Below are 22,424 nucleotides of genomic sequence, written 5' to 3'. Positions count from 1 at the left end.
CGTAGTAAGATTTATACATTTTTTCTCCATTGCGTACTGCTACATAACCTAGCAACAAAGCCTGAAAATTCATTTACGAGACTTGCCAAATCAAAACCAGACCTCAACAGGCAAAACAATGCTGATCTTCTACAGCTCTGCAAACCAAGAGGACATGAAACGAGCGTGCTCTGTGACTACACGTGACAGTCTGCTCCATCCTAACTGCTTTACTGGCCTGGTCATTAGTAGAAGTTTGATATTATTCTAAGTGATTTTAAGAGAGAATTATGCAAAGTATCAAAAAGTGATCTACATTGTTTTTCCTGCGGATTGTGAAGCACATTCCCAGAAACTCTATGGGAATCCCACATACTCATCTAATCACCGAACAGTCTGCTCAGTGACACGAGTGCAGAACCTCTGTAAAGTTTCATGCTAAGCCCAATAAGTAGAGTAATCAATGTTAAAAAGAGCACTAGTCATGTTTATTGGCCACTAACGCAGGAGAAAATACAGTAAATTAGTACTGTTTAGTGTTCAAATAACTGCATTAAAGGAAATCTGTCACAACACAGCTTCATATAAAATCATCTTGCATGCCAGATGTGTGCCTTTCAATACATTCGAATGATGTTTGTCTTATTTTCATCAATGGCCCCATAGTGGAGAAATAAGGCTTTTTATTTTATGTTAATTAGCCCCTGGGAGCAACAGGGGTGGTGTCGTAGTACCTGCCTGCACCCAACGCTCGACTCCTTTTCATGCGAGGTTGTACCTCCACCACTTTGAGCTAGGCAGTGAACACGTAACCATCCCTGACCCTGAAGTCTTACGATTACGCTTTCACTTCACTGTCCAGTGCTTGCAATACAGAAGCTAGGCAGCGATAATAATGCTTCCTATGTTCAAGAATATAACTACTATAATACTGCCTCCTATGTTCAAAAATATATCTAATATAATACTGCCTCCTATGTACAAGAATATAACTACTATAATACTGCCTCCTATGTACAAGAATATAACTACTATAATACTGCTCCTATGTACAAGAATATAACTTCTATAATACTGCCTCCTATGTTCAAGAATATATCTAATATAATACTGCCTCCTATGTACAAGAATATAACTACTATAATACTGCCTCCTATGTACAAGAATATAACTACTATAATACTGCCTCCTATGTACAAGAATATAACTACTATAATACTGCTCCTATGTACAGGAATATAACTACTATGATACTGCTCCTATGTACAAGAATATAACTACTGTAATACTGCCTCCTATGTACAAGATCATAACTACTATAATACTGCTCCTATGTACAAGAATATAACTACTATAATACTGCTCCTATGTACAAGAATATAACTACCATAATACTGCTCCTATGTTCAAGAATATAACTACTATAATACTGCCTCCTATGTTCAAAAATATATCTAATATAATACTGCCTCCTATGTACAAGAATATAACTACTATAATACTGCCTCCTATGTACAAGAATATAACTACTATAATACTGCTCCTATGTACAAGAATATAACTTCTATAATACTGCCTCCTATGTTCAAGAATATATCTAATATAATACTGCCTCCTATGTACAAGAATATAACTACTATAATACTGCCTCCTATGTACAAGAATATAACTACTATAATACTGCCTCCTATGTACAAGAATATAACTACTATAATACTGCTCCTATGTACAGGAATATAACTACTATGATACTGCTCCTATGTACAAGAATATAACTACTGTAATACTGCCTCCTATGTACAAGATAATAACTACTATAATACTGCTCCTATGTACAAGAATATAACTACTATAATACTGCTCCTATGTACAAGAATATAACTACCATAATACTGCTCCTATGTACAAGAATATAACTACTATAATACTGCTCCTATGTACAAGAATATAACTACTATAATACTTCTCCTATGTACAAGAATATAACTACTATAATACTGCTCCTATGTACAAGAATATAACTACTATAATACTGCTCCTATGTACAAGAATAGAACTACTATAATACTGCCTCCTATGTACAAGAATATAACTACTATAATACTGCCTCCTATGTACAAGAATATAACTACTATAATACTGCCTCCTATGTACAAGAATATAACTACTATAATACTGCTCCTATGTACAAGAATATAACTACTATAATACTGCTCCTATGTACAAGAATAGAACTACTATAATACTGCCTCCTATGTACAAGAATAGAACTACTATAATACTGCCTCCTATGTACAAGAATATAACTACTATAATACTGCCTCCTATGTACAAGAATATAACTACTATAATACTGCCTCCTATGTACAAGAATATAACTACTATAATACTGCTCCTATGTACAAGAATATAACTACTATAATACTGCTCCTATGTACAAGAATAGAACTACTATAATACTGCCTCCTATGTACAAGAATATAACTACTATAATACTGCCTCCTATGTACAAGAATATAACTACTATAATACTGCCTCCTATGTACAAGAATATAACTACTATAATACTGCTCCTATGTACAAGAATATAACTTCTATAATACTGCCTCCTATGTTCAAGAATATATCTAATATAATACTGCCTCCTATGTACAAGAATATAACTACTATAATACTGCCTCCTATGTACAAGAATATAACTACTATAATACTGCCTCCTATGTACAAGAATATAACTACTATAATACTGCTCCTATGTACAGGAATATAACTACTATAATACTGCTCCTATGTACAAGAATATAACTACTATGATACTGCTCCTATGTACAAGAATATAACTACTGTAATACTGCCTCCTATGTACAAGAATATAACTACTATAATACTGCTCCTATGTACAAGAATATAACTACTATAATACTGCTCCTATGTACAAGAATATAACTTCTATAATACTGCCTCCTATGTTCAAGAATATATCTAATATAATACTGCTCCTATGTACAAGAATATAACTACTATAATACTGCCTCCTATGTACAAGAATATAACTACTATAATACTGCCTCCTATGTACAAGAATATAACTACTATAATACTGCTCCTATGTACAAGAATATAACTACTATAATACTGCTCCTATGTACAAGAATATAACTACTATAATACTGCTCCTATGTACAGGAATATAACTACTATAATACTGCCTTCTATGTACAAGAATATAACTACTATAATACTGCCTTTTATGTACAAGAATATAACTGCTAAAACACTGCTCCTATGTACAAGAATATAACTGCTATAATACTGCTCCTATGTACAAGAATATAACTACTATAATACTGCTCCTATGTACAAGAATATAACTACTATAATACTGCTCCTATGTACAAGAATATAACTACTATAATACTGCTCCTATGTACAGGAATATAACTACTATAATACTGCTCCTATGTACAAGAATATAACTACTATAATACTGCTCCTATGTACAGAAATATAACTGTTATAACACTTCCCTGTTAATTTAAAAAAAACTTCTCGTAGATCCTATCGGCTTATGCAGATTGAACTCATAAGACGGTTTTATTGCGGTTTGTGTTGTGCGCATTGTATTTTGTGTTGCCTGAATATACCGTAATATGTATAGTATATTATATCACTAGAGGAGATGTAGAAGAGAAAACTAAGGATTTCCCCTGTTGCCTCCTTTTTCTGTTAGGTAGGTACCACAGATACTCATAAAGGAGGCTGAGCTATAAGGAACAAGGGGCCCCTATTCTGCATTTGCACCAGGGCCCTCTGTGGACTTCCCTGATTACTACATCGGCACTAAAGTCATAAAAGAGCCAGTGTCTGCCTAGTACTAGTCCTGGAATAGTCCAGTACCCCGTTGCGCAGAGTTACACACGTCTCCACCTAGAAAACTAATTTTCAGGCTAAGAATACCCCTGAGTATGAATAGCTGCTCTGTGTGTGCAGTGTTTGCGCAGGCCGGGGATGCACGCTGCAGAGAGGAACACACCTACTACACCAGCGAGCACTCCCTCTTCCTGGCACTACTGTATATCAGTGCAGCACACTCGCAGGGTCCCAGCACACTGCGCTGCAGCTGCTCCAGAAGTTCCTTCTCTTTGTTCTTGCTGCATCCACCATGGTCCTCTATCACAAGGAGTTCGCCGATGCCGGCCAGAAGTCCGGTCTCCAGATCTGGAGAATTGAGAAAATGGACCTGGTCCCTGTCCCGGAAAGTCTACACGGTAACTTCTACGTGGGAGACGCTTATATCATTCTCCATACCATACTGAAGAGCAACAGCAAATATTACGACCTGCACTACTGGCTCGGTAAGTTTTGCCTTGACTTCGCACAGTCAACGTGTCTATTGAGTGCTTCGTTTGACAGATGTAGCAGAGCCGAATTTGTCGTATACCTCTCTGAGGTTGCTTCGCGATAGCTCTCTGAGATAGGATAATGCAGAAGGTTTACCCAGAGTGACATCTAGTAGGGACATAGCACTAGCGAATTACGCTAAGTGACAAACTCAGCTCTGCTACCTCAGCGGGCTTAAAACAATCAGCGGCTGAGAGGGAGAGGTGTGGGCGATGATGATAATCACTTTATCATAGAGGCATGTCATAACTGGAGAGATGGTATAATGAGCTTCACTCCAAGAAATTATCGCGCAGTGCAGAGACGTGTTTGTTGTGCTGCACCAGCATCATCCCTGGAGAATGCAAAGTTATAGCTTTTATTAGCGCGCGGTTATTACATTTCAGCCTGTTATTTCCCAGAGTGATATTATCATCAGCATCGGTTATAGAAAGATGGCGTGAGACAATGGGGACCATGATGTACTTCCCTGCTATGTCTTAAAGGGGTTGTCCTAGATTAGAAACAGCGCCACATCGGCCCATGGGTTGCATCGGGTATTGCACTCCGTGAGCTGCAATACCGCCCCCAACCTGTGGACAGGTGTGTCGCTGTTTTAGAATGCTGCACAACCCCTTTAAAGGGGAAAGCCCCTCCGGGGGTCCGGGTACCCCATTAGCTTAAAACACCCTAATAGGACATAGGAAAAGGTCATTTTTGGACATGGTCCATGTTCAAGACATTTCTATTGTGGGGGAAGCGAGATGACAACCCTATGGGAGCCTCAGAATGGTGTTGTCACTATTTATGGTGCAGATGTGACATTTCTCCTCTGGTTTCACCCGCTGGCAATGGGAGCAAGTGACAAGTGACAATGAGGCTGGAAAGATCTTCCGCGTAATAGGCGCCAAAATCTGCATGAACATTCCACCGTCTGAACATACCCAAAGCGGAAAAACTCCCTGGGGGGGGGGGGGGACCCCCTGTTACTTTCTGTAACAACCCCTTTAACTGTCCTGTCCTTCTTCACTATTGCAGAGGTCCTAGAAGCTGAGATATGTGGTGCTGCAGGTTTCCCCCTCTGGGCTGCCTCTTCTCCTGTCCCATGCCACCTGTCACCTGCTAAAGTAAATCACTAGTGACCACAGCGCCCCCCACAGGGCACAAGCAGATCTATAATGTGAGGACTTCAAACAGCTCCCTAGATCTCAGCTTCCTGGGTTTCTATGACTGTATTTGCAAAGCCTAAAGTGTGCATCATACATACATCTGAGGATGAGACCTCGCTAACTGGTGCACAGGACGTGAGATTTGGGTAGCGAGGCGGGCACCATGCCAAGAAGATAATTCCTTAAAAGACTTGTGGCCAAGAGAGTCCATTGTAGTCATTAATAGAAGACTTTCTTAAAGGAACGGCACAAATAAATCTCTCAGCATCAGCAGTATCATCAGCTGTATACAGAGATGTCAGGGGTAGCTGTATACAGTGACATCAGGGGTAGCTGTATACAGTGATATCAGGGGTAGCTGTATACAGAGATGTCAGGGTTAGCTGTATACAGAGATGTCAGGGATAGCTGTATACAGAGATGTCAGGGGTAGCTGTATACAGGGACGTCAGGGGTAGCTGTATACAGAGATGTCAGGGGTAGCTGTATACAGTGACATCAGGGGTAGCTGTATACAGTGATGTCAGGGATAGCTGTATACAGTGATGTCAGGGATAGCTGTATACAGAGATGTCAGGGGTAGCTGTATACAGTAACATCATAGATAGCTGTATACAGAGATGTCAGGGGTAGCTGTATACAGAGATGTCAGGGATAGCTGTATACAGTGATGTCAGGGGTAGCTGTATACAGAGATGTCAGGGGTAGCTGTATACAGGGACATCATAGATAGCTGTATACAGAGATGTCAGGGGTAGCTGTATACAGAGATGTCAGGGGTAGCTGTATACAGAGATGTCAGGGGTAGCTGTATACAGGGACATCAGGGGTAGCTGTATACAGGGACGTCAGGGGTAGCTGTATACAGGGACGTCAGGGGTAGCTGTATACAGTGACGTCAGGGGTAGCTGTATGACTGAGGGCTCAGTGTAATATATACATGAGGCAGGGCTGTATGTGCACTGGATGTCATTCACATTGTGTATACACAAACATGACTCCGATAGCTGTAGACCTGCAGTGCTCTGCACCTTCTGATATAATCACAACTTGCATCCAATGGCAAACTCAGCACTGCTACAACTTGTGCATGAATGGATGTGAACGAAGAGGTAGCAGAGCTGAATTTGCGCTTGCATTGTTTGTGCACTGAAATGAAAACATTCCTGCAGAAATGAGGAGGAGAGTTAAGCGCAGTCTGGTCTGAGGGCTATATTTATATAAGGGGTCTCTATTTTATTAGGGGCTTGGATCAGGGGTCTGTATTTATTTAGGGGGTCTGGTCTGGGGTCTGTATCAATTTAGATCAGTTCTAGGGTCTGTATTAGTTTAAGGAGTTGGATCGGGGTCTGTATTTATTTAGGTGGTCTAGTCTGGGGTCAAATCAGGGTTAGTCAGGGGTCTGTACAGTATTAGCTTAGGTGGTTGGATCAGGAATCTGTATTTATTTAGGGGGACTGGTCTGGGGTCTGATCAGGGTTAGTCAGGGGTTTGTAATGGTTTAGGGGTCTATATTAGTTTAGGGGGTCTGGTCAGGTGTCTGTATTAGTTTAGGGGATTTGATCAGGGGTCTGTATTTATTCAGAGGGTCTGGTGTGGAGTGTGATCATCATTAGTCAGGTGTCTGTATTAGTTTAGGGGGTTTGATCAGGGTCTGTATTTATTCAGAGGGTCTGGTCAAGGGTCTGTATTTATTCAGAGGGTCTGGTCAAGGGTCTGTATTAGTTTAGGGGATTTGATCAGGGGTCTGTATTTATTCAGAGGGTCTGGTGTGGAGTGTGATCATCATTAGTCAGGTGTCTGTATTAGTTTAGGGGGTTTGATCAGGGTCTGTATTTATTCAGAGGGTCTGGTCAAGGGTCTGTATTTATTCAGAGGGTCTGGTCAAGGGTCTGTATTAGTTTATGGGGTCTTGTCAGGGGTCTGTATTAGTTTATGGGGTCTTGTCAGGGGTCTGTATTAGTTTAGGGGGTTGGATCGGTGGTCTGTATTTTTTTCAGAGGGTCTGGTATGGGGTCTGATCAGGGTTAGTCAGGGGTCTGTATTAGTTTAGGGGGTTTGGTCTGGAGTCTATATTTATTTCAGGGGGTTGATCAGGGGTCTGTATTTATTTCAGGGGTTTGGTCAGGGGTCTGTATTAGTTTAGGGGGTCTGATCAGGGGTCGGTATTAGTTTAGGGGGTCTGATCAGGGGTCTGTATTAGTTTAGGGGGTCTGGTCAGGGGTCTGTATTAGTTTATGGGGTCTGGTCAGGGGTCTGTATTAGTTTATGGGGTCTGGTAAGGGGTCTGTATTAGTTTAGGGGGTTGGATCGGTGGTCTATATTTATTCAGAGGGTCTGGTCTGGGGTCTGATCAGGGTTAGTCTGGAGGGAGTCTGTATTAGTTGAAGAAGTCTGGTCTGGGGTCTATATTAGTTTACAGGGTTTGGTGTGGGGTCTATATTTATTTCAAGGGGTTGATCAGGGGTCTGTTCTTATTTTAGGGGTCTGGTCAGGGGTCTCTATTAGTTTATGGGTCTGGAAAGGGGTCTGTAATAGTTTAGGGGGTTGGATCGGTGGTCTGTATTTATTCAGAGGCTCTGGTCTGGGGTCTGATCAGGGTTAGTCTGGAGGGAGTCTGTATTAGTTTAGGGGGTTGGATCAGGAGTCTCTATTTATTTAGAGGGTCTGGGGTCTGATCAGGGTTAGTCAGGGGTTTGTATTAGTTGAAGAAGTCTGGTCTGGGGTCTATATTAGTTTAGAGGGTTTGTTGTGGGGTCTATATTTATTTCAGGGAGTTGGTCAGGGGTCTGTATTAGCTTATGGGGTTTTAGTCTGGAGTCTGTATTAGTTGACGGAGTCTGGTCTGGGGTCTATATTTGTTTCATGGGCCTGTACTTTGGGTTGTGATGCCTGGAGTCATATACATTTCTTGTAATTCCCTTGCCATAGACTGGGGGTGTGCCCTATATAATGGGTGGAGCATATAGTAAACTTTTTGCCTAATACGGGACAATTCTGCATATCCCCGATGTGTGGTTGTCTAGGCCAGTACGTTTTAGTATTTCGTCATACGTTGCATGTACTCTACTATGTCTACATTGGATGTCCCAGGGCTTGTGTGGTTGTGGTTTTTCTATTCTTGCTGTAATAAAACTTCCTCTTATACAAGATAGAGGAACTGGAATTGTGACCCGAGCCTTATCTGGCGCTAGTAATTTGTAGCTATCAACAGCACCATTTGCTTTGAATTTTTGAATTTTGACCCCTGGACTTTCACGCTGCAGTGGAGCACAGTCTGGAGCCTGTGGATAAGCAGATGCAGGGATATCACCATGCTACATACAATACATTCTACAGCTACAATGTATCAAACAACTGTGCAGCCATATAGCGCTCAAAACACAACACATCGCCCAGATACCACCACCACCACCACCACAGAGGCCCTCCGTGGGTCACATTCTAGATATTTGCTGATGCTGGTTTTAATCAGGGGTTGTCGCCCACACATTGTAGTGACCTACAGCATCACATCAGAAATAAACTACCGTAATAGAACTACGACGATGATCATGTGATGTATGAATAATGCAAACCGTGTGTGTGGAAACCGTGACATCGATGTCACACGTGATGTCCAAACAACCCGTGTAACTGAATGGACAGAAGCCAAGACGCCGATACTTTATCAGTCGGCAGCAGGTGGTTTACTACTGTCATTGACGAGTGCACTACTAGGCGAGACGATACCACACTGCGATGGGATAGGAATCCATTTTGCAGGGAGTGGAATTAATAGAATTTGGTTTTGTGGCCCTTGTTCAGAGGCAGCTGCAGTTATGAGGCGGACGGATACTTGCTGAGCCTATTCTAAGCACTATGTGACGCTATTATTTATGCACTGCATAGCTCTGTTATTTGGTGACTACATGGGGATGTATTTCGGCACTCTCTGATGATACTCTTTCGGTATTATTTTTGGTGCTGTATAGCTCAGTTATTTGGTTACTATATGATGGTATATTGTTGTTTGGGCACTAGATAAAGGTATATTGTTTGGGCACTAGATAAAGGTATATTGTTTGGGCACTACGTGGTGCTATTATTTAAAGGGGTCACCTCTCCTGACTTGTCAGTTTCATCAACTACTTACTTTCCCCACGTAACAACCATTTCTATGACTCTATGTTGGGCCATTCCCCAATTACTCCTCCGACAAATTTTTTACGTTTTTTTTTGTCCAAAATGAACTTTATATATTAAAGGAGTTCTTCTCCACTTTGGAAATCTGCAGTATAAACTGAACTACGCAGCAATAATCTGATCACAAAGTGCCCCCCTGCTGGGACCCCAGCGATCTCCTGCAGTCTGTAGAGGGAAACCTGGTGGTCAGTGTTCAATTATCTGCAGCGCCTCCACAGGGGAAATTCATTATTACACATGGTCCTTTCATATCAATGGATGTTCTGCATAATGCAGGACAGGACGGGTCCTCCAGAGCGAGAGACGCTCCTTGTAACCGCTCTCAGCTCCCAAAGATAAGGATCCCATTCAGAGGACCACCTTCTATTACCCCGGAATTCCCTAATAGGGTGTATGAAAATGGGATTTTTAAAGTGGGCCACCCATTAAGGCTAAGTTCACACATCAGTTATTTCCATCAGTTATTGTGAGCCAAAATCAGTAGCGAGATCAGGTATAAAGGTAAAATGTCCTCCTCTCCTGTGTTTTTGACCCGCACTTGGTTTTGGCTCCTAATAACTGATGGAAATAACTGAAGTGTGAACTCAGCCTAAGGCCTCCTGCACACGACCGTATGGCTTTTTCAGTGTTTTGCGGTCCGTTATTCACGGATCCGTTGTTCCGTTTTTTGTTTCCGTTGTGTTTTCGTTTTTCCGTTCCGTTTTTCCATATGGCATATACAGTATACAGTAATTACATAGATAAAATTGGGCTGGGCATAACATTTTCAATAGATGGTTCCGCAAAAAATGGAATGGAAACAAAGACATACGGATGCATTTCCGTATGTGTTCCGTTTTTGTGCGGACCCATTGACTTGAATGGAGCCACGGAACGTGATTTGCTGGCAATAATAGGACATGTTCTATCTTTAAATGGAACGGAAAAACGGTAATAAGGAAACGGAATGCATACGGAGTACATTCCGTTTATTTTGCGAAACCATTGAAATGAATGGTTCCGTATACGGACCGTATACGGAACGCAAAAAACGGCCAGTAAACGGGGAAAAAAACCTGTCGTGTGCAGGAGGCCTAAGTTAGGGCACTTTCACACTTGCGGCAGAGGATTCCGGCAGGCATTTCCGTCGCCGGAACTGCCTGCCGGATCCAGCAATCTGGACGCAAACTGATGGCATTTGTCAGACGGATCCGTCTGACAAATGCATTGCAATACCTGATCCGTCTCTCCAGTGTCATCCGGAAAAACGGATCCAGTAATATTTTTTTTTTGCATTTTTAAAGGTCTGCGGATGCGCAGACCAGAAAGCCGCATCCGTTTTGCCGGAACACTTAATACCGGATCCGGCACTAATACACTTGAATGTAAATTAATGCCGGATCCGGTATTCCGGCAACTGATCAGTATTTTTGGCCGGAGAGAGAACTGCAGCATGCCGCGGTATTTTCTCCATCCAAAAAAACGTAAGAGGGACTGAACTGATGCATCCTGGACGGATTGCTCTCCATTCAGAATGCATTAGGATAAAACTGATCCATTTATTTCCGGTATTGAGCCCCTAGGACAGAACTCTATGCTGGGAAACAAAGTGTGAAAGTACCCTTACAAGTGACTTTGCCGTATCCCAATATTAACATGTTACATTGTATCATAACTATTAATGTAAGGACCCTTATTGCCTTCTCCATCTTAAGGGGGTCTTCTTAGGTCTATTTTAACTTTTATCCTTAAAAATATTCCAAATTTTCCTCCATAGGGAAGGAATGCTCTCAAGATGAAAGCACGTCAGCCGCCATTTTCACCGTGCAAATGGATGACTATCTTGGAGGAAAGCCCATTCAGTACAGAGAACTACAAGGCTACGAATCCAGTGTGTTTGTTGGATATTTCAAAGGAGGGATTAAGTATAAGGTACAGTGAGTTCAGCCATTCTTCTTCTCACTCTGGTCTTGGGGTTCTTACAGAGGAAGACTGCCCGATATATGTGCTACCCAATACCCAGCATCCCACCATCGATAGTCAGTGCTACCATGTATAGCGCCTCCAAGAATAGTCCTTCTGAGAGGATCGGTCACCAGACTGGGCTTTTATTGATAGGATTTGGAACCCTTAATGCAGAGAATAGTACCCCATGAATGCTCTTTGGTGGTTAGGGGCAGAGAAAGTGTTAATACCAGTATCCATAGTGGTCTAGGGCAGAGAAAGGAGTAATGCTAGCATTTATAGTGGTATAGGGCAGAAAAAAGGGTTAATTCCAGTGTCCAAAATGGCGTAGGAAATAAAAAGAGTTAATATCAGTATCCCTGGTTATCTAGGGCAGAGAAAGGGTTAATGCCAGTATCCAAAGTGGTTAGGAAAGAGAAAATAATAATATCATTATTCCTGGTGGTCTGGGGCAGAGGAAGGGTTAATTTCAGTATCCATAGTTGTCTAAGGAATAGATAGGGTTAATATAGGTATCCCTGGTGGACTAGGGCAGAGAAAGGGTTAATGTCAGTATCCAAAGTGGTTAGGAAAGAGAAAAGAATAATGTCAGTATCCCTGGTGGTCTAGGGCAGAGAAGGGGTTAATGTCAGTATCCAAAGTGGTTAGGAAAGAGAAAATAATAATGTCAGTATCCCTGGTGGTCTAGGGCAGAGAAAGGGTTAATGTCAGTATCCAAAGTGGTTAGGAAAGAGAAAAGATAAATGTCAGTATCCCTGGTGGTCTGGGGCAGAGAAAGGGTTTTTCAGTATCCATTATTGTCTAAAGAATAGATAGGGTTAATTTCAGTATCCCTAGTGGTCTAGGGCAGAGAAAGGGTTAATGTCAGTATCCATAATGATCTAGGAAATAGAAAAGCTTAATGTCAGTATCCCTGGTGGTCTAGGGCAGAGAAGGGGTTAATGTCAGTACCCATAGTGGTTTGGTATAATGTGATGACAATAAAATGCATATATGGAACCGGGAGCTAAGGAAGAAACTTTTTTTTAACTCTTTATTTATTAAATTTAGCAATTACAATACAATAAAAAAAACAAAAACCCCACTCTAATCCCCAAAGCCCTAACCTGCCCGCCTGTTCAGAACTGTTTATAAAAAACAATATAAAACAATAGTATGAAATGTGGACGTAAACTGTGGAGTATTTCAGCGGCGGTCTCTACGTGTTTCACAGCGTCCTTACTGGTCACCTGGAAGCATAACAGAGCTCGGGCAAGAAGAGATGCTCTACAGAGGACTATGTCCAAAATAGTTCTAAAATGTGTATAACAGTGAAGCTATCTACAAATAGTGAAAGGAACTCGTCTAACACTTTGTGAATGAAATGTATAGATCAGGCTGCTTTCACACTGGCGTTTTGGTTTCCGTTTGCGAGATCCGTTCAGGGCTCTCACACGCGGTCCAAAACGGATCAGTTTTGCCCTAATGCATTCTGAATGGAAAAGGATCCGCTCAGAAGGCATCAGTTTGCCTCCGATCAGTCTCCCTCCGATTAGTCACCATTCCGCTCTGGAGGCCGCCTGCAGCGTTTTGTTGTCCGCTTGACGAAGTGGAGCCAAACGGTTCCGTCCTGGCACACAATGTAAGTCAATGGGGATGGATCCGTTTTCTCTGCCACAATAGAAAACGGATCCGTCTCCCATTGACTTTCAATGGAGTTCATGACGGGTCCATCTTGGCAATGTTACAGATAATACAACCGGAGCCGTTCATGACGGATGCATGTGGTTGTATTATTGTAATGGATCCGTTTTTGCAGATCCATGACGGATCCGCCCAAAACACGAGTGTGAAAGTAGCCTAAGTTACAACATGGAAGACAAGAAGTGATAAAGGGATAGGGTGTGAAACAACCTACTGTTCAGATGGGTCTGTGTGTTAAATGATGTGAACAAAACCAGAAAATGTTCCCCCAAAAAGAGGATCACTGTAAGCTGATGAGAGAAGGCGTCCACGGATCCTCTACTATTAATACAGAAAATCAAAAGAAAAGAATTAGAAGGTAAAAACAATGAATAAGCAGTGATATAAAAATGACAACATTTCTTGAAAGCAAAACTGTATAGTGGAAGACAAGTCCCAATAGGGCAATTACGATAAATCCATTTTGAGGTCCACAAAACACGGATACCGTCCATGTGCGTCCTGCATTTTGCCCATTCTGCAGGTCACGCCCTGTGTTAAAAAGGCATATTCTTGTCCGCAAAATGGACATGTTCTATTTTTTGGGCAGGATGGTGGAATGGGCATACGGCTTCTCAATCTCTGAGTGGGGGCAGTGAGGGGTGCCTCCAGACAGAGGTTGCTGACCCTGATGGCCTGGGTACATGGCGCTCACACACTGATGAAGCCATGGAAGGGCCGCCGCTCAGGATACATCTACATCCCTTAATTGAATGATTATAAGGGTTGTTCGGGTTCAGAGCTGAACTCGGCCATATCCCCATTTTCACCCCTCTGACCTGAGCATAGGAGTGTTTCATGCTCCGATGCTCTCCTTTGCCCTGTAGGGTGGTCAGACGTCCGGTTTTGGGCCAGACGTCCGGTTTTAGGCTCCTGGTCGTCCGTCCAGCGCAAGGCCAGGACGGACGACAAGAAGTCCTCCTTTTTTTGCGGTTACACGGGTGATGGCAGTTGGCACGGGTCAGGATGGCTTTACGTATCCCCATCACTGGGAGCAGGGCCTGGCAGCATGTCCGGACCGCACAGTGCGCTGTATGATGTGACATCACATTGCCATCAGCGCTGGTGCGTGCGTGGCACGTCCGACGTGTACCTTTAGTTAAGGCGGGAGCGGCTGCGGAGCGTGGGTGCCACTCTGATCAATGCTCAGTGGCACTGTCCACGATTCCACGCTGGTCCAGGCCGTCCAGTGCTTGAAGAGCCAGCAGAATCAGCACTCAGCCCACTAGGCACAAGGTTAGCACAGATCCCACTGCCCAGGTACTCACAGGACTATATATCTGAGTATAAATTATATCTGGACTACGCTGGAATAACCTGGGTATCATCTGGATATCATTATAAATGTACAGCTAGCATAAATTATAAATCTTCAATGGACCATGCTGGTATAACCTGGGCATCTCCTGTATATAATTATATATGTACAGCTGGTATAAGTTACACATCTTCTTGTATACAGTGATATGGAGCATGCTGGTATAACCTGGGTATCTCCTGTATATAATTATATATGTACAGCTGGTATAAGTTATACATCTTCTTGTATACAGCGATATGGACCATGCTGGTATAACCTGGGTATCTCCTGTATATAATTATATATGTACAGCTGGTATAAGTTATATATCTTCTTGTATACAGCGATATGGACCATGCTGGTATAACCTGGGCATCTCCTGTATATAATTATATATGTACAGCTGGTATAACCTGGGTATCTCCTGTATATAATTATATATGTACAGCTGGTATAAGTTATATATCTTCTTGTATACAGCGATATGGACCATGCTGGTATAACCTGGGTATCTCCTGTATATAATTATATATGTACAGCTGGTATAAGTTATATATCTTCTTGTATACAGCGATATGGACCATGCTGGTATAACCTGGGCATCTCCTGTATATAATTATATATGTACAGCTGGTATAACCTGGGTATCTCCTGTATATAATTATATATGTACAGCTGGTATAAGTTATATATCTTCTTGTATACAGCGATATGGACCATGCTGGTATAACCTGGGTATCTCCTGTATATAATTATATATGTACAGCTGGTATAAGTTATATATCTTCTTGTATACAGCGATATGGACCATGCTGGTATAACCTGGGCATCTCCTGTATATAATTATATATGTACAGCTGGTATAAGTTATATATCTTCTTGTATATAGTGATATGGAGCATGCTGGTATAACCTGGGCTTCTCCTGTATATAATTATATATGTACAGCTGGTATAACCTGGGCATCTCCTGTATATAATTATATATGTACAGCTGGTATAAGTTATACATCTTCTTGTATATAGTGATATGGACCATGCTGGTATAACCTGGGTATCTAGTATGTAGTATTTAACTATTGTGCGCCACTGTCCCCGGTATGATGTCCTCCTTTTTGGGGTGTGATGTCCTCCTTTTTGGGGTGTGATGTCCTCCTTTTTGGGGCTCTGCAAGTAGCCACCCTATTGCCCTGTGCTGAATTGCGCAGGGCAAAGGCTTTTTCTGGAGATCCGGTGACGTACCGGGCTCTCCATGGGTAAGCTAGGCAGCGCTAAAGCCCGCCCATCAGTGCCGGTGACATCACCGGCGGGAGCCTCCTCCTAGCAGTGTGAAAATGAAAACAAGCCCTTACCCTGTGCGATCCGGCGCAGGGCAAGGGAGAGCATCGGAGCCTGAAATGCTCATGTTAGAGGGGCCAGAGGGGTGAAAATGGGGTTAAGTCCGGGTTCAGCTCTGAACCTGGACAACCCCTTTAAGTATTGCTATCCAGGCCCCATTCCGGCACTGCATTAGTGTAATATTTGGTCATTATTACACTGCGTCAAAAGCCACACACTAAAAGCTGATCCTGATCCTTGGTGGGAACCAAAAACTGGGAAAAGTGGTCCTCAGGATACTTGTCACTCGAGGTTACTCCTTGTAACATGGGGTAAGGGTATTAATACTGAACAGAGAAATTCACAGCATACCAACCTACCCTATCCCGGAACTAGGACTGTGGAAAGGGTTAAATCTGCAGTTTCTCACTGCTTCATGGACAGAGTCCCTGGGAATGACCCTAGCGGGGCCCCTTTCTCTTTATTGCACAAAGAAAATATTACTTAAAATATACGATAGTTATTTTAAGCAACAAAGTAGCAAATGACTGGAAGAGACGTCCATTGGGTATAAAATGGTTAACACGCAGCAGTAAACAGATCATAAAAACTCTAGACTCCAGGGTTGAAAGGGTTCATTGTTGCAGCAGAAGAACGTTGTGTGGGCAAATCAGCAAACTGACATTTAACGGCCAAGAAATAAATTCTGACCACATCAGCCTGAGAGCAGTATCGGATCCTCATCATCCTCAGATAAAAAGGCTCTGCACCGAACGCTGTCCACATTATAACCCTCAACATGTGTAAGCGAAATGCCCCATAGACATCCACTCCCCTCCCCCCCATACAGTGAGAACATGCATCCATTTTTTAGGTCAGTTTTGCTGAAGTCTTCATTGAGGGTGCCTGCCATATGTGAGGTACAGACAAATAAATAGGGTGACAAACAAAAACCATTACAGCCCCCCCTAGTGTTGCTTGTACATAACATCACAGAGCATCATCATGGGAAAGGACAGGACCGGTGATTGTCGCCCTCCACCCATATATCATACAAAGGATAGCTGCTCATGGAACTTTAAAGGGAACCTGTTACATTCGACATGACATCTGAGCTGCAGGCAGCATGTTATAGAGCAGGAGGAGCTGAGCAGATTGATATATAGTTTTATAGGAAAAGACTTGTACATTTTACATTTGTATTTCTGCTCATTCTGAGGAGGTGGGCCTATCAGTGATTGACAGCCTTCCCTCTATGACTGTGTATACAGAGAGAGCTGTCAATCATTGATAGCTCCACCTCCTGGACTTCAAAGCCCAGAATGAGCAGGAATACAAATGGAAAAAGTACAGATTTTACTGAATCTTTTCCCATAAAACTACAAACCGGATTCCAAAAAAGTTGGGACACTATACAAATCGTGAATAAAAACTGAATGCAATGATGTGGAGGCGCCAACTTCTAATATTTTATTCAGAATAGAACATAAATCACGGAACAAAAGTTTAAACTGAGAAAATTTACCATTTTAAGGGAAAATATGTTGAATCAGAATTTCAAAAAAGTTGGGACACGGCCATTTTCACCACTGTGTGGCATCTCCCCTTCTTCTTACAACACTCAACAGACGTCTGGGGACCGAGGAGACCAGTTTCTCAAGTTTAGAAATAGGAATGCTCCCCCATTCTTGTCTAATACAGGCCTCTAACTGTTCAATCGTCTTGGGCCTTCTTTGTTGCACCTTCCTCTTTATGATGCGCCAAATGTTCTCTATAGGTGAAAGATCTGGACTGCAGACTGGCCATTTCAGTACCCGGATCCTTCTCCTACGCAGCCATGATGTTGTGATTGATGCAGAATGTGGTCTGGCATTATCTTGTTGAAAAATGCAGGGTCTTCCCTGAAAGAGATGACGTCTGGATGGGAGCAGATGTTGTTCTAGAACCTGAATATATTTTTCTGCATTGATGGTGCCTTTCCAGACATGCAAGCTGCCCATGCCACACGCACTCATGCAACCCCATACCATCAGAGATGCAGGCTTCTGAACTGAGCGTTGATAACAACTTGGGTTGTCCTTGTCCTCTTTGGTCCGGATGACATGGCGTCCCAGATTTCCAAAAAGAACTTCGAATCGTGACTCGTCTGACCACAGAACAGTCTTCCATTTTGCCACACTCCATTTTAAATGATCCCTGGCCCAGTGAAAACGCCTGAGCTTGTGGATCTTGCTTAGAAATGGCTTCTTCTTTGCACTGTAGAGTTTCAGCTGGCAACGGCGGATGGCACGGTGGATTGTGTTCACTGACCATGGTTTCTGGAAGTATTCCTGAGCCTATTCTGTGATTTCCTTTACAGTAGCATTCCTGTTTGTGGTGCAGTGTCGTTTAAGGGCCCGGAGATCACGGGCATCCAGTATGGTTTTACGGCCTTGACCCTTACGCACAGAGATTGTTCCAGATTCTCTGAATCTTCGGATGATGTTATGCACAGTTGATGATGATAGATGCAAAGTCTTTGCAATTTTTCGCTGGGTAACACCTTTCTGATATTGCTCCACTATCTTTCTGCACAACATTGTGGGAATTGGTGATCCTCTACCCATCTTGGCTTCTGAGAGACACTGCCACTCTGAGAAGCTCTTTTTATACCCAATCATGTTGCCAATTGACCTAATTAGTGTTATATGGTCTTCCAGCTCTTCGTTATGCTCAAATTTACTTTTTCCAGCCTCTTATTGCTACTTGTCCCAACTTTTTGGGGATTTGTTGACACCGTGAAAATTTGAATCAACTTATTTTTCCTTTAAAATGATACATTTACTCGGATTAAGCGTTTGATCTGTCATCTACGTTCTATTACAAATAAAATATTGACATTTGCCATCTCCACATCATTGCATTCAGTTTTTATTCACAATTTGTTTAGTGTCCCAACTTTTTTGGAATCCGGTTTGTATATATCAATCTGCTCAGCTCCTCCTGCCCGATAACATGCTGCCTGCAGATTACACAGTATATTCAAGGTAACCGGTTCCCTTTAAGGGGCTATTAGGAAAACCGTTTCCTACAGCCTACTAGAGAATTTGGGGTAATAGAGGGGTGCCCTCTGTTCAGGATCCTCAACTCTTGTCCAGACTAGACAGTGGCTGCTAACAATGCCTCTTGCCTGTAACAACTAATTGATATAAATGGACACTGTTTAATACTTCGTTCCTCCTGTGGCGGACCTGCAGAAAAATTGAACACTTACTGCCAGGTCTCTTCGCTGATTAAATCTGATTGTTGCAGGATATCTTGTGATCAGCTTATTCTCAAGGAGCTTTCTAACAAGTAGGGACCATCCAAAGTTGTTCTGTCTTCATACACGTTCACACAGTGTGCAGTCTGACATTCAGCATAAACCATTCCTGTCTTCCAAATAAGAGGACTGTTCTTTGTTGTCTAACTTGTTTATTGGTAAAACAGGATTGTTGATTGGCAAAAGAGGATTGTTTGGTAAAACTACAAGAATACAAATAGCATGTATAAGTATAACTTATAGAATAGCATGTACTGTAACATTTGTATAACACTGAAGCACATGGTGAAATGGCTGCCTGTACATAAGATTACATGTCTAGCTAACAGTAGTAACAACTCCCTGAGTAGCAATTACAACTGACTGAACAACTCTGCATAACATAATATCCCTGAAACAAAGGTAGATCTCTCACCAGATATGCTTTTACAAGGATGGAAGCGTTTGAGAAGGAGACATGCATACGACAGCTCTGCTGATGTGTCCTGGTGACTGGAGACCTCTCTTTCCCAGCATGTTTTGCACTTCCAAAATGCTTTGCACCACCCACAATGCAGCAGTCTTAGTAACAGGAAAAACAAAGAGTAATACAAATTAGCACCGCTAAAACTAGCACAATAATCACTACAGAAATACCAAAACTGAGGCAGACGTAATCTGTAATGATTCTCAAACTTTGCTGGGCAGAACAAAAGTAGAAAACTTCTCTTTTAACATTATCAATTCTCAGGATAGCTCAGAGTGGAGGACACCCATACACATTAGATGATCATCAGACACCATGAAATATAGCAACACCAATATACTGTTATTTAAAAAAAAAAACTAATACCTTAACTTATCCCATTATATTGATTTTCAGGCTGGTGGAGTGGCATCTGGTTTCACGCATGTGGTGACTAATGACCTCACTGCCCAACGTCTATTTCATATCAAAGGTCGAAGAGTGGTGAGAGCAACAGAGGTTCCTCTTAACTGGTCCAGCTTCAACAGTGGAGACTGCTTCATCATTGATCTGGGATCTGTAAGTGAGAAGGATGAGAACTGCTGCGCCTCTATGTTTTTGAAAAAAACATTCTGTTATTGAAAAAAACTATCCTATACCTACCTAATCTTCTTTCTAATAATAAGTGAAACTTTCCCAGATTTCTCTGTCATACTTACTGCTTACAGTTATAGCAATAGTTATCCCTCTTTCTTGATGAAATACATGAAAATGTTTCACATGTAAGATTTTATATCTACCATAATACTGCCTCCTATGTACAAGAATATAACTACTATAATACTGCTGCTATGTAAAAGAATATAACTACTATAATACTGCCTCCTATGTTCAGGAATATAACTAATATAATACTGCTCCTATATACAAGAATATAACTACTATAATACTGTCTCCCATGTACAAGAATATAACTACTATAATACTGCCTCCCATGTACAAGAATATAACTACTATAATACTGCTCCTATGTAAAATAATATAACTACTATAACACTGCCTCCTATGTACAAGAATATAACTATTATAATACTTCCATCTATGTACAAGAATAAAACTACTATAATACTGCTCCTATGTACAAGAATATAACTACTATAATACTGCTATGTACAAGAATATAACTACTATAATACTGCTCCCATGTACAAGAATATAACTACTATAATACTGTTCCTATGTTCAGGAATATAACTACTATAATACTGCTCCTATATACAAGAATATAACTACTATAATACTGCCTCCTATGTTCAGGAATATAACTACTATAATACTGCTCCTATATACAAGAATATAACTACTATAATACTGCTGCTATGTACAAGAATATAACTACTATAATACTGCCTTCTATGTACAAGAATATAACTACTATAATACTGCCTCCTATGTACAAGAATATAACTACTATAATACTGCTGCTATGTACAAGAATATAACTACTATAATACTGCCTCCTATGTACAAGAATATAACTAATATAATACTGCTCCCATGTACAAGAATATAACTACTATAATACTGCCTCCCATGTACAAGAATATAACTACTATAATACTGCCTCCCATGTACAAGAATATAACTACTATAATACTGCTCCTATGTACAATAATATAACTACTATAACACTGCCTCCTATGTACAATAATATAACTACTATAACACTGCCTCCTATGTACAAGAATATAACTATTATAATACTTCCTCCTATGTACAAGAATAAAAGTACTATAATACTGCTCCTATGTACAAGAATATAACTACTATAATACTGCCTCCTATGCACAAGATTATTACTACTATAATACTGCTCTTATGTATAAGAATATAACTACTATAATACTGCTCCTATGTACAGGAATATAACTACTATAATACTGCTCCTATGTACAAGAATATAACTACTATAACACTGCCTCCTATGTACAGGAATATAACTACTATAATACTGCCCTATGTACAGGAATATAACTACTATAATACTGCTCCTATATACAAGAATATAACTACTATAATACTGCTCCTATGTACAAGAATATAACTACTATAATACTGCTCCTATGCACAAGAATATAACTACTATAACACTGCCTCCTATGTACAGGAATATAACTACTATAATACTGCTCCTATGTACAAGAATATAACTACTATAATACTGCTCCTATGTACAAGAATATAACTACTATAATACTGGTCCTATGTACAAGAATATAACTACTATAATACTGCTCCTTTGTACAGGAATTTAACTACTATAATACTGCCCCTATGTACAAGAATATAACTACTATAATACTGCTCCTATGTACAAGAATATAACTACTATAATACTGCATCTATACATGACAATGCACTCTATATTAAGATATGGACTTTATCTCGTCCTCTCCTTTTTTTATCTTTATAATGCAAAATACCCCTAATTCCTGTATTCTTAGCGCCGTCTGACCCTTCATCCTTTCTGTAAATTATTACTGTAATACAATAAAAGTATGGGATTATAATAAACAATACACAAGAACAATAAGATCAATATGTTTTATAAACATAAGATTGTTGGGTGCAGTTTTTGCTTTTAGATCACCTTTAGGGTTGAGCGAATCAAAGTATCCGAAGT

The 22,424-nt window shown here is 41.0% G+C and overlaps 1 protein-coding gene across 1 annotated transcript; it reads left to right on the top strand.

Moving 5' to 3' along the window:
- Positions 1 to 4,047: 4,047 nt before the first annotated feature.
- LOC122939520 (adseverin-like) lies at positions 4,048 to 20,398 on the top strand. Its single transcript, XM_044295589.1, has 3 exons — positions 4,048 to 4,334; positions 11,470 to 11,624; positions 20,159 to 20,398. Exons 1-3 carry the CDS (start codon positions 4,142 to 4,144, stop codon positions 20,381 to 20,383), a joined length of 573 nt encoding a protein of 190 aa, XP_044151524.1. The 5' UTR covers positions 4,048 to 4,141; the 3' UTR covers positions 20,384 to 20,398.
- Positions 20,399 to 22,424: the final 2,026 nt, after the last annotated feature.

The sequence above is a fragment of the Bufo gargarizans genome, chromosome 5 (assembly GCF_014858855.1).
Source record: "Bufo gargarizans isolate SCDJY-AF-19 chromosome 5, ASM1485885v1, whole genome shotgun sequence".
NCBI lineage: Eukaryota > Metazoa > Chordata > Amphibia > Anura > Bufonidae > Bufo > Bufo gargarizans.
Note: the sequence above shows the minus strand (reverse complement) of the source record. Positions and strands in the feature narration are given on the sequence as shown.